Source organism: Hermetia illucens, chromosome 2 (genome assembly GCF_905115235.1).
Source record: "Hermetia illucens chromosome 2, iHerIll2.2.curated.20191125, whole genome shotgun sequence".
In the NCBI taxonomy this organism is placed as follows: Eukaryota; Metazoa; Arthropoda; class Insecta; order Diptera; family Stratiomyidae; genus Hermetia; species Hermetia illucens.
Window position 1 is genome coordinate 33231592 of NC_051850.1, and position 14173 is coordinate 33245764.

At 43.6% G+C, this 14173-nt stretch overlaps 1 protein-coding gene across 1 annotated transcript in view; it reads right to left on the reverse strand.

The window, feature by feature from the left end:
- The window catches only part of LOC119649441 (peroxisome biogenesis factor 1), a 29866-nt gene that overhangs the window by 9659 nt on the left and 6034 nt on the right, over nt 1-14173 (reverse strand). The window contains exons 5-10 of the mRNA XM_038051591.1: nt 12414-13424; nt 12231-12346; nt 6648-7104; nt 6395-6591; nt 6160-6247; nt 5561-6096 (exon numbers count right to left, since the gene is read on the reverse strand). Of these exons, the coding sequence (XP_037907519.1) occupies nt 5561-6096; nt 6160-6247; nt 6395-6591; nt 6648-7104; nt 12231-12346; nt 12414-13424 (2405 nt within the window). The remainder of the gene's footprint in view (nt 1-5560; nt 6097-6159; nt 6248-6394; nt 6592-6647; nt 7105-12230; nt 12347-12413; nt 13425-14173) is intronic.

Consider the following 14173-nt stretch of genomic DNA (forward strand, 5'->3'; position numbering starts at 1 on the left):
CCTTCTGTCGGAAATCGGATTACCCTCTTGTCTGGGCAGGATAAACATCCAGGTGTATAAGACTTCTTCCTGCTGACATGTTAGTAAAATTGGACCTGCTGCGGTTGCTCCCTGTACTTTAGTTTTCCCAGGCTTCCTTTTGCCGCCTATGAAGTCGCTTCTCCAGAATGGGCGTGAACGTTTATGAGGCTTATATTTCTTAATTTACCTCGCAAACGCAGAGTGCATAGCCTCTCGCTTATACTTTCAAAGCTGAAAACGCAGTTTAATTTTTTAGCTGACTAAGAAACCGACTCTGGGCATTTGGTTTACTGGATGGCCATATAATATATGGTGTAGTGGCTCTTCTCCAGGAAGCTGGCCCCTGTCCAGCGCATTTCTTGCAACGCTGTTACATCAGCCCTATATTGGGACAGGATATCGGTTAGCTGCTGAGTAACATTCGGTCTGTACAGGGAGTGTACGTTCCATGAGAAAATGTGCAAATCGTTATTTCGTCGTCATTGCCGGGTTCGTCATTTTAAAGCCCATCCTGTCCGAGCTCGTTCTGTGGCTTCGTAACGTGTAGGCTTGTCAGCCCTACCCAACCGCCAATATGGAGGACCTTTTGGTACAATTTGTCCCGCTTTTAGGCGCGGGAGACTCGCCTTCATCCTTCTCTGTTTGCAGTTTTTCATTAAGAAGGAACTCCCAGAGATCACCACGTGGAGGTGGAGATAGAGCTGCTGGTGTTGATTCAGCAGGCGTTTCCTAGGTTTCTTGGGTTGTGTGTGTCGTTTTTTAGGCTTGTTTTATAATGAAAAAAAAAACAAATTCTATTTTTTAAATCCCGAATAGTGTTTTTTATCCCTCATCTCCTGTATTTCGAGGACCAGTTGTCCTCTTCCTCAGTGAGTTTTCGTCTTCCCAGATTTTATGCTCCATCATGTGTACCAATCCACGTTTCGCCCTGGGACCTATACTGCAATTTGTCGGCACTCGGATACCTAAAAGGGCATTCGAGGGAGAGCAGAAGGACGAAGACCGGTAGGAAAGCCCCGAAAGCGTGCTACGTGTCTCGTTATATAGTTTTCTTACCACGTGAGATGAGATGAAAAGCATGATAACCAAACCAACACGCAGTTGTAAATTCTGAACATCCAATAAATTTAAAAATTCAGTTGGATAGTTGCACACGATTGAAGTTCATTTTCCTTGGTTACACAATCGGTAGATTTGAAGGAGTGCAGTGGACGAAGGATTTGATTTTAAATTGTGAAGTTTAAATTATCGACACCTTCGTTCTTTACAACGAAAATTGCTTACTTGCAATGATGTTCCAGAACAGTTTGTTGATCATCTTGCCCTTCGCTGGAACGAAACTGCAAAAACTCAGCGGGAACAAAATCAATCCGTTCGGTTCGTCGACAGGAACACGATCATTACCGACAATCAGCATTTTTTCGCAGAAATCTTCGGCAGATGAAGCAGCTAGCAATGCAATTCGCATGTTTATCGCCAGGAGAAGTTTCCCACATAAGCGATGATTTGGGACAAGCGTTATTTCATAGGCAGCAGCCAATCTTGCGATGACTGGTATTGTGTAGAGTAAATGAACATACAGTAGGATCATTGCGCCTCCAGGACATCTTAAATCAGTATGCAGACCCTTCATAGTTCGATTGAGTACTTCTAATGCGGGTTTGTAGGCATCTATCACAGTGTTCCGCAATATTAGATGTCAGAGCTTCAGTCATTTGAAAGTTTAAGGCCGATTTCAACACTAAATGATTCACCCGGCATCGTTCTACCAACTGCTACAATTTCGAACAGTGCACGAACAGTGGTTAAATCAATAACATGAGGAATATCTTCCCAGTCCCACGAACGGATCCGCATGGGAAATCAAACAGGCAGACCAAAATCACCGGGTCGATTGATTATCGGTACGCACAAAATAGCAAACGATATAACCTTCCACAATGTACACTTCCTGAAACTGAACTCACTTCTTTGAAATCACTTCTCGTTAATGAATTTTTAAAAAATCGATAAAAGACCATCGGTTTTCGAGATATCCAGATAAATCCGACAAATCAAATATCGTGAGCATCGGACCAGCCGTTCTTGACGGCTTGAAATGGTGAAAATAACCCGACTGTGTTTTACATATGTAAATTATGAACTACTTACTCGGCACTATCCAAGTTTTTTTAAATTGGATGATCTAATTGTTATTAGCAATTTTCGAACGACTTTTGGAGTTTTTTTCTGAATTTATTTTTGTAAAAATACGCCATGAAGAGGCACAAGTCGGCCATCAGGACCACCAAGAGGCACTCTTGGTTGGACTATTGTCAGAACATCGAAAGCACAAGTGAATCCGCGAGGCTCCGTAAGATTCTGTCCAAGGAACATAAGAGAACACCCTTTCTTAAAAAGTCGGAAGGCTCCTGGACGGAATCCTCTAGCGAAACCCTGGTGCTGCTGGTTCAAACGGACTTTCCCTCCAGCGAGGTGAACTGTGAGTCAAAACCTTGCTTGCAGGGTTTGCGACAACCCCAGCTGTGCGAGATTATCAAATTGGTAGTTACCGAAGATAAAATCGGCTGGGCTATAAATAGCTTCTCCGCATACAAATCTCCAGGCCCAGATGGCATAATGCCAGTCATGCTACAGGAGCAGCAGGAAAGGGTTGTGCCGCGGCTTGTTGAGATTTACCGGAGCTGCATCTCTTTAAGATACGTACCGCAGTCCTGTAGGCGCGCACAAGTGGTTTACATACCGAAAGCGGGCAGGCGCGGCTGTGAGTCCGCGAAGAACTTTCGACCAATCAGCCTGACCTCTTTCGTGCTGAAGACCCTAGAACGCGTCCTGGACATTCACTTAAGGACGATTATGGAGAGAACGCCTTTCTCTAAGTCGCAGCATGCCTACCTCAAAGGAAAATCCGCTGAAACCGCCCTCCACGCGGTAATTGGCACGGTTGAGCGGTCGGTGCAGCACAATCAGTAAACCCTTGCTGCCTTCTTGGATATAGAGGGAGTTTTTAACAACGTCAGTACCAACGTCATCAAGGAAGCCTTGACCGGTATTGGATTGGAGGGGTATCTCACGCATTGGATTATATCCATGCTAATTACCAGGATAATCCAGTCGGATCTGGGAGGCAACCACTTGACCAGAGCTGTAAACAGAGGCACGCCCAGGGTGTTCTGGTTAATAGTAATGAGCAAAATTTTACGTACATTGGACAGCAGCGAGATGAAGGTGGTGGCGTATACCGACGATTTGGTGATATTAGTCTCAGGGATGTTTCTATCCATTATGAGCGACATCATAGAAGGAGCGTTGCGAAAGGTGTGCATGTGGGCCGCAAGATGCGGACTCAGCAGAAACCCAACCAAAAGGTAACTGATGTTAAAGGATAGCTGAATTCCATCTACCACGGCTGAATGAAAGATTGGTTCTTTCCTTCAATGTAAAGTATCTGGGTGTAATCCTGGATTCTAAGCTAAATTGGAGATTAAACATAGAACTGAAGGATAAGAAGGCCTGTATGGCCTTCTATACCTGCAAGAGAACCTTTCCAAAGAAATGGGGTCTCCGACCGAGGATGGTTCTCTGGATGTACATCGCTGTAGTGCGTCCGATCCTAACGTACAGCTCTATTGTATGGTGGCACACTTTGAAGAAAAAATACAATAGAACGAGCTTAATAGGATTCAAAGAACCGCGTGTACAGGTGCTACTGGGGCTCTGCAGTCTTGCCCGGCAGATGCTTTCAATGTACTCCCGCATCTCCTCCCCCTAGATCTCCACATTAAATATGTTGCAGCGAAGTCTTACGGCCACAACAACATCCTAGATGAAATACCTCGGGAAATCTGGGCGTCCCCCACGGACTATGCCACACGCAAGCTGAACTTCGCGAGAAACTTTGCTGTGGACTTTCCAACCAGAGCAAAGTGGAAGACCGGCGGCGTGCTGCAAGACTATAATACAGTATTCTTTACGGACGGATCAAAGATGGCCTGTGGAGTCCACGCAAGGGTTTTCTCGAATACACAAGGTGTATCCAAGTCGTATGGTCTCCCAGGTTTCGCCAGTGAATTCCAGGCGGAAGTACTGGCGATATTGGAAGTCTGTCGATGGCTGGAGCGAGATCCGAGCTGACCGACAGCCAAGCGGCTGAAGCGTCTGGGCGGCACGGGGAGGGGGATGAGCGGGCTGACGGATTGGCCAGGCAAGGCTCTGCTCTTGACAGTCATTCGGCAAATACAGTCGATGTTCCGCTGGCGGCTGTCGGAGGAAGAGTCTACTTGCACTACTTAGCAGCCGCGGGCCTAAGATGGCGAAGGCTTATAAGCTGTGCCAAGTCAAGGAGAATTTAGCCCGCTTATAACATAGCCCGATCACGATAGCTCCTGTGCCAAACGAGTGCAAATACATTCCAGATGACGGCGGTCTGCACGGGGCACTGGCCCATAGGGGACCATGCCGCTTGGCTCGGCATACCTTACAATTCGCATTGCCTGCGGAGAAGGAAGGGAAAACCTCATGCACTTTCTCTGCGATTGCCCAGCTCTAGCTAAAGTCAGCCTGCGGACACTGGGTAAACCATTCTTTGGGAACCTCAGAGAGATTTCTAGCTGCAGGGGGGGAGAGCTGCTTTTTTTCGTGAATGCTACGGGCTGGTACTGAAGATCCGAGCCGGCTGTACTCTGCCTCCCTGCTCCCATAACAACAACCACGGTCTTAGGAGTTTGTGGCATCAAAACGGCGCACCAAAGCGCTAACTGGCCTCGTCAAAGCGACCACTGATACCTACCTACCTATCCTACGCCATTTTTGCTAAAAGTAGCTTCGAAAAGAATCCTCGTTACTGTCGAAGCTCTTATAATACTTAATCAATTTTTTTTTTATCTAAATACTATATATCTTTGAAATTGCTACAATTGCGGTCATACAGCAAAGTTTCTTTCTTTTCTTTGAAACTTAAACACTTAAAATATAGCACTGAAGAAGAACACAATTGGAATCTATTTTTAAGTGTTTTTAAGTGGCCTCAATCCTGAGGCCCTTAACATTCGCCATTAGTCAATTCAAGGCCGCGACTCCAGCTGCAGCCCTGTCCGCTGCTGCTTTGATTTGCTCAAAGAAGCTCATCTTCCAGTCGAGAATTAAACCAAGGTATTTAACTGCTGTTAAATGTGTCCGGATGGCTCAAATGGTTAGAGCGCTGGACTGTCGTAGCGGCAGGTCGCGGTTCAAATCTCACTGGCGGGAGTGGGAATTGTATCGTGATTTGACGTTGGATACCAGTCGACTCAGCTGTAAATGAGTACCTGAATCAATAATAATAATCTCGGGCGAGCGTAATGCTGACCACATTGCTTTCTACAGGGCTCTGTAGTGTACCGTTACGGTCTTGAATGAAGTGGTCTAACACACTTCAAGGCCCTGATCCAATATGGATTGTTGTGCCAACGATTATTATTATTATATTAGTCCTTCTTTGAAGTATCCAATAAATAACCCCATATCACGAAATTTCCTGTAAATATCAAAAGACACTTACCTCTTCTTTTGTTTTCGCAAGCACTTCTTTAACAGCTGTCATATTCGCGGTGGTCAATATACTTTGAATATCCGCCCCCGTAAAGCCTTCAGTTCGACTCGCAAAATAATTAAAATCAACTGACTTATGCAGATGTAGCGTTCGCGATAACATTTTAAAGATTCCCAAACGAGCTTCGGCATTGGGCAATTGGCACTCTACCAAACGATCGATTCTTCCCGAACGCAGTAACGCAGGATCTAATAACTCAGGTCGTGATGTAGCAGCAACGACAGTTACACCATTTAAACCTTCAACACCATCAAGTTCGGTCAGCAACTGATTCACTACACGATCGGTTACACCCGTAGAGTCATGACCACGTTTCGGAGCTAAACTGTCGAATTCATCGAAAAATAGGAGGCACGGTTTTGCACTACGCGCGCGATTAAAGAGATTTCGTACATTCTCTTCACTTTGACCAATGTATTTCGCCAAGAGTTCAGGTCCTTTCACGGAGATGATTCGGAGGTTCCAACATTTGGCAATTTGAGATACTGGAAATAAGTAAGTAACAAGGTAAATTTTTGAGATGCGAAAGTGGAAGATAATTTACAAACCTAAGAATGTCTTTCCGGTTCCAGGTGGGCCAAAGAGTAGAACACCAGCTTGATTCCGTAATGGTGACTCATCAAATATTGTTGGAAACTGCGGATGAAAAATAAATCACATAAAAAACTGCAGCTAGCAGTAATCTTTATTGATTGTTCAAATAAGATGCATTAAAAATTAACCCATTGACACAAAAGATTCTAGCTAGCTTCAAAAAAAAAAATTAAGGAAATTGTGTCTTACCTTGGAAGGCCACATCAAGACCTCTTCTAGAACGGTAACAACTGATTCGAGTCCGGAAAGCGAAGAAACTTCAACAATATCATCGTCTTCAGCGCTATTCTGGTTATTATGATTTTCAATTCCCTGCAAGCAGTATGAGTTTGTGTTCTCCAGTGACATTGCCAAAAGATTGTTATTCAAAACAGGCGCCATTTGATCTAATATGAATTTCAAGTTAAAAAACATGCACCATAACATCGAAGCACTTCCATACTTATCCTATATGCGTAAAATATTCCCCTTTCCACAAACTGCACAAGATCCCCGAAATTGTAACCTTCCGTCAAATTGGCAAACTTCTCCAAATTCAGTTTCTGGCTGTCGATATGTGAACATAACTCTTTCAGTATAGTTTCGCGGTCGTCGCGCTCTAAATCGGGGATTTTCGCAATCATTTGAAATATATGGCGACCTCTAGGCGAATGTAAACGTGTATTCAGATTCTGTTCATTTCCGACTGTTGCAATTACTGCTATTGGATTGTTTGTTGTAAATTCAACAATCAGATGCTGTACGACATCAGCGATGCGATTAAAATATTCACTATCCTGTGTTTGTTGATCCCCCACCGAATGCGCAAGAACATCGAGATTTTCAAGTACGACTATGGCTGGCGCACTGTTTAGTGCAGCTGTGAAAATTTGCCGTAGGTCCTTTTGTACGGAATCGACCTGCAAGGAAAATGGGGAAAATGAGATTTAACTTCAAAACATTCTAAGGTTCACTGGATCAATTGAAATTTAAAGTTAATGTAAAAGGGTAGCTTACTTTGCAGAATCTTTTTACTTTTATTTATAAAACGCACGGGGGAAAACTAAAACTGTAAACATTTTCCCATGAAGAATATAGATTGAACCGGAGAAATCCTGGACTCAAGCAATTTGAAATTGCTTCGAAAGCAGGATTGCTCTTTGGCTGATTATCCTGTTGCTTGCTTCTTATAGAAACAAGCAGGCCAGTTTCATGAATGCTGCTGTTTGTAAGGCAGGCTGCGGGCCGACACCACTTAATTTGAACGTTGGATGTTTCAGTCTTCTGAGTGGAGTGAAGCCGGACCATGTTCATGTGGATATAATCTTTACTGGGATGAAGGCTTTATGTGAACGATGCAAGATGCCATGGTCGCTAAACATTGCGAAACCTTTCCACCATCGCAAACTGAAGGAGATCATCCCTGATAATCAGCTCGAGTTCTCCTAAAACCTCAGAACACAAAACAATCTCGGCTCGGCAATAAACCCAATAACATGTACCCTTGAAGTTGGAGAAAGCATTTCTCTCTGGACAACGAAAGAACTCATCTACAAACTGATTCACCAATTCCCAATGACCACAAAGTTGATCATTACTGTTACGCCTAATTGTTCTCTCTTGTTGATAAGCCTACCCTCCTCCTCTACTCCTCCGGGACAGGGAAAAGTCAAAAATCAGAGCAAACCAGAAAAATCAAAAACAAAATTCATAATCAGCGTGCACATTAATATAAACATTAAGATGGTGCCTCGGATACTATTTTATCGTGGAAATGTAGCCTGTAGTTGTGTACGGATGAACTAAGAACATCCAAAACATGAAAATAGAATCTGAGGATTTGTGTGACACACGCAACTTTAAACAATCAAGTCCCGGCCGAGGCACGGATTTTGGAGGCCTCACCAGATTCATGGTTCCCCACGGAGAAATCTGTGGAAGACATGCTTTCCACTTCGGTGAAAAGCCTCCGCTTGGTTTCTAGCGCAAGCAGTCAGGAAAGATAATGTAACAACTCCCATAAAGGGAACATCTAGAAATCCGACTACGGCCGGCCTCTACATGAAATTGTTGCCTAAATCTTCCAGAAAACGGAAGAACACTTCAGTCACAAAAAAGAGGAGATTACGAGCTAATAAACGGAAGCTGGTGATGTAGACGCAACTGGTATAATACCAGTGTGCAGAAGGCTGCCGGCCGAGTCCTGCGGACAGAACTGCGAAAGAAGGCGAAGCTATTCGTTTTGAGAATGATGGGGTCCTAAGTCCGCATCAACTTAATGCTGCTACGGTCACGCTGCTCCCAGGGCAGAGTGAGACAGCGTCTGACGATTTGCCTCTGCCCTGGTAAGAAACCGTAAAGCCGCCATCGCTGGCTTTTTTTGAAGGCGAAAATTTTTGGAAATGATGACATGGGCGTTGCTGCACCAAAGAAATCGGATGCAAAGAGGCGGAACAGCAAACTCTCCATTTAGCGGCGATTTTCAAACCTTCAATTGGTACTAACGAACTTGTGGAAGAAATGGAAAATGCGGTTCGTGACGATCGTAAATAACCATCAAATGAACTTTCTACGATGTTTCCGTACGAATCGGAAACTATCTGCGAGATGAATCCCAAAACCGCTGACAGAACATCACAAGTTGAATCAAGTGCAGACCACTAAAAAGTTTTTGAAGCGCTACAAATCCGAAGATGATGATTTTCTCTACTTGGTTATTACTAGAGATGAAACACCTAAACCAAGGCACCTAAAACACGTAAACCTAAAAGACAGTCTCAACAGCGGCTTCATACCATTTCATCCTTCGCCAAAAAATTTGAAACCACAATGTCAGGCCTTACACGACTAACACGACGAAACAACTCCTGCGTTCGCTCATCGTTTTGAACCAACCCACATGGGTGGAAAAAGGTTTTCAACGGACGAGGAGATGAGGAGTAAGATGGAGTAGCGGGCAAAAAGATTAACGGGAGACTTTTTCGAGGCAGACATCAAAAAGCATTGAAGGGGGTTATGTTGAAAAATAATTTGTGAGAGAAAAGGGTAAATCAATTGGGCGGTTTCTGCAAACTCTTCAACACAAAAGTGTTGCACCAGAAATCACTTCTAGGAAGTGTTTTTCTGAGGTGTCTTTTCTGGACTAGGAGACTACCTCTTAGCAGAACGTTGGACAGTCTTCATACTAGACACTAGGAAGGATAACTATTCAAGCTCAAAGAACAAATTGGCCTGTGTTAGGCTGGAGAGGCGTCTTGAGCATGATATTCGCAAGAAGCTATTAAAGTCGTACCCGTTAAATGAAAACCAACATGCTAACCAGCGTGGAAATTCTACGAACCTGCTCTCCATTCTTAAATTTCAATGGGGGTGGTTCATGGGTATTTTAGAAGCTTTCGACTGTGCGCCCATCCCAGAGCTATTGCATACTGCCAGATGGATGTCGGCTAACGCGGAGGTTGCTGGATACTGAAACATGTTAGTCGCTACGCTGACGACAGAAGCAACAAAGGGCTACCCCCAAGGTGCTGTGCTATAACCACTTCCATTAAGTGTGTCGATTGACTCACTAAAAGAACTGTCAATACACGTTCTAGCATATGCTGAAGACGTGGTTCTACTGACCTTTGATTGAAGCCTCACAACAGTGCATAAAAATATACAACACGCCGTTTATTCGGAACAAGCTACCTCGATTGAAAGCGGTTCCCCCAGGGACAGGAGAGTATGTAGCGGTGCAAAGGAAGAAACTTTGACACAAACCAAACGTGCGATGTAACAGTTAGCCACTAATCGCGAGCTGCCTTCAACACATTAAATAACAAGATCATGGAGCTATGCGAATTCATCAAGCACGCCGTAATATTCATCAAAATCTAAGGGCCATGATAAGAGACATTAAGTTAATGTAAAGCAACGCCCAGGATGAAAAAGGAGCGAAGGCGTCAGGCAAAAAAGTGAGCCAGGCTAACTAAGTGGCGAGACACGAGAGAGAACTAGAAACAAATCTACGCGAACGGTTGCACGAATCAACAGGGCATCAAACTCCCAAGAGAAACCCAACAGAAAAGTGAGGAAACAGATAAAACGAAACTCACTTAGCCCCTTTTCGAGAGAAAGGGATTGAATTGCACAAGGAGGATATGAAAGCCTGAACACGGATGGCACTTCAGAAAAGGAAAGATTGGAGGATGATAAGGCCGGAAGTCATCGTCATCTCCAAGCAACGTCAAGGGTCATCCGCTGACATTCTCAGGAGAGTAAAGGCAGGCCCCGAACTCACCAATTTGGAAAATAATGTGAGCCGCATTAGACGGCCCCAGAAAGGAAACCTTATGTTGAAGGTCAAGAACCCCATGAATGCAACCGTGGACATCCTTCGAATTCTCCAGCTTTAGGACAAGAAGCCGATTTAAGCGCTAGCAGGCCAGAGATCACTAGTCCTCAAGAATATATAATTGAGGAAGTTCGCGAGGCCTTGGAAAAGCATTCCGATCTTATCGGATCACATGAGTCAGGGATGAAAACGCCACACAACGCTTACAATGGAACACAAACCGCAACCATCAACCTACCAGTGGAGGTAACACTCAAACTGTTGGCAGTAAGGAGAGTAAGGATAGGCTGGGTTATGTATCGGCTTAGGGAGCAGCTGACACTGAAGCGATGCTTCAGATGATTTGGCTTCGATCACATTACGAAGGCATGCACCAGTTCGAATAATAGGTCGAAGTAATCCAGAAGATACAGAGCGGAAAGCTATATCAGCAAGGACTATGAAGCTGACCAAAATTGCTCAATGTTCAAAGGGAAGGAGGGTGTGAAGCATCATCACATTGCAGGCAGCAACAGATACCCGGAATACAAAAGAGCCCTCAACGCAAATTGCAGACGAGTTTAATACACAATAACCACCACCAGGCAGGCCAGGACCTACTCTCGGAAAGCATCCGCAATAAAAACATCGACGGACACTTGGGGCAGAGACCAAACGGACTAAACAGCGCTATGGACTTGCAATGAACAAACCTTTCAGGTAATAATAGAGCATCCGGAGAGTGAATTCATCAGAGTACTTTTGCTCCAATCCAATGTTGCTTATATGCTCCACCCAACTCCACCCACTTGCCGAGTATAAACCAGATGCTGAACGCTATGATTTTGGGTGCAAGACGAGATTGGCCGGAAATCATAGCAGATAATTTTTGAATGGGGCAGCGTTTTGCTCGAAGCATTCGCGGAGCTAGATTTGGTGCTCGTGAATCGACCCCGAAAAAGACCTCACAGAATACCGGGTAAACAGCAAAAGCTGTTCAGGAGGACACGTTTTCCGGCGGCGTTCAGGCATATTTCTAGTAGGCGCAAACCGAGAAAAAGTCACTCAAATCATCCGACAGGAGAAGATAGCATTTGATGCTACTATTACCAGAAGGCAACTGCTCCCCATTAGGCTTGTGTCCGGGCAAGAAGAAGAAACGCAGTAACACGCAAACAACTGCTTAAAATAGTTGTGTGAACATGTCGACATAAACTCTTAGACTGGAACCTGCAAAGTGGTAATGAAAAGACTGTGAATATCAGCTCAGGTGACCTACCCGCGCCTGCATCGCTTTGGGTTGGACTATTTACCGACTTGTTCTGGATGCACTGGAATAGCGGAGGATCCAAAGTAGGTGATGTTTCACTGCCCAAGATTCGCGATGAAGAGAATCAATCTAAACCAAGTGATGGGAAGGAGTGTGAGCGCAGATGGTATAGATGCAAAGGAAGACTAGAAAAAGAATCTGGAACAGAGATCTACCTCTCAGATAAAAATCTTTTTTAAAACCAATAGATTGGCATACTGATTGGCCACAACAGAATTTAGAAAATGATACGCATCCGTCCATGAGCGCACCAGGCATCCGATTTTAGGTGCTTATGTTGCAGCGGATAGCACCACATCCACTAACGGAGATCGTGCTGTACACATACGCATCCGGAATATTCAGTTAGACAATGGACCAGCGCACTTAAAAACTACTTCAACTACACTTTACGTACTTACCTTACGTCCTTTACTTCTTGTACAATAGAAGATATCATAAAAGCATGAATATGGTTTCTTCACTAATTTGTCTAAGATTCGTTCGATTAGAACTGTTTTACCCGAGTTTGCTGCCCCTGAAAATGCGATGAGAATCAATTAATAATGAAATCTTTCCTTCCTCTTTTATTCATCAATATTCACCTGATATCAAGAAGTGTCCTTGTTTCAAAACCGAATTCCTTTCATCCAAGCACAAATTCATTTTGATTTGCTCCACAAAGCTATCAACAATTGCATCGAACTGCTTGATACTAATCAGATCAGCAACACTCAATAAATTGTCTTCGCTCGCCTCAATATCCATTACATATTCCACCCGCTTCACTTGATCAGCGGCATAGATCTTACATTCCTTGAGGATTTGCTCGTTTATCAGACAATATGGAAAGTGTTCGGGGGTTATCTTCACAGTCACATAGAGATTATCCTCCAAGCGAACTATCTGATTCTGATTGAGAAGCAAAGGATACAATTTCGTATTCTCAATGACATAGCTCTTAAATGCTCGCTCAACAATTTTATAGTTTGTCTTTACGTTTGGGAATAGTTCGATTTTCTCAAGAAAATTCAAGATAGTATGCTTCGGTCGAAGAGTGACTTTTTGCAGTTCTTTGATCTTCAACATCTTCATTAGATTTTCATTGACTTCAATCGTTCTATGGATATTTTTAGGGAAAGTATCGCACTCTGAAACGATCTTTACATTAACATAATAGTCATTTTCTTCGACTGTTTTCAGAAGGTAAACTTGTTCGAGGTCCATGAATTCCGGTAAATTTGATCGTGTTACAAAAACATCTGATATTTGTCCGCTTTCCCATTTACCCGAGACCACACGAAATTCGAAAGTTCGACTATTTTCTTTCTTTAAGTCTTTTATCATGCGTTCTAGCTTTTCAGCTTTTTGATTGAAACTTGTAGGCGGATTCGCTTTAAGGGAGCGCAAGGCATTTGATGTAGTTGTTGATCGAGCCAGCGGATTAAATGCCATGCCATCGTTTGATGCAAAGGTTTGGCTCCGTGCTAGTGCGGGTGGCGACACATTATGGTTCAAGCCGTTGACATAAGGTCCATTAGCCTCTAATTTTGGAGCAACAATTAACTCTGTGTCATTATCTAAACGACCATAGCTTATGTTGGGTTTCAGTTTATCTGAAAATAAAAGATTGATGGGATTATTCAATAGATCAGTGTTTATCTTTATCTTTATATTTAAGGGAGAGATTGCAGCATTAAAATTCATCTTCTAAGGTCGAAATCTGATCATCATCAACGACGCAACACCCGGTATCCGGTCTAGACCTGCCTGTGTACGGAACTCCACACATCCTGGTTTTCCGCCGGGCTGAATCATATTTCATATCTTTCCATAAGTTTATTATTCAAACATGGACGTCCCTTTCCTATTGTACTTTCAAATTCCTGCTTCCTGTCTGCCTAATTAGAAAATCTTTTCATATCATGAATATCTTACTGGGAAATAATTATAAAGCTTTTATCCCTGAAGTCAAATGCATATTACCCTAAACATGAAAAAGGTTCAGCAAGATCCATCAACATTTCTACTATTCCCACTCATTGAATTATTCAAACGATCCCAACAGATTAACCGGGTTTACCTTTCGCTCAATCAGCTCATCTTAACATAAGCGGTGTTATCCAATTCTACTGCTATCCAAAAAATAAATTCTTCCGTAAGGCCTATTTCGGTCGACTGAGGCGTAACTTTAACCTCCACTAATCCAACATCAATAGATATGCTTAGCAAGAACTAAGCACTATAGTGCAACGTGCGTGTGCTTCTCATTTCTCCGATATCGGGCATTTCCTTCCCAAGCGTAAGCTAGAACCTGCCGCTCCTCCAGCTGTAAGCCAAATGTCCCTTGAAATTCGGCCTAAAA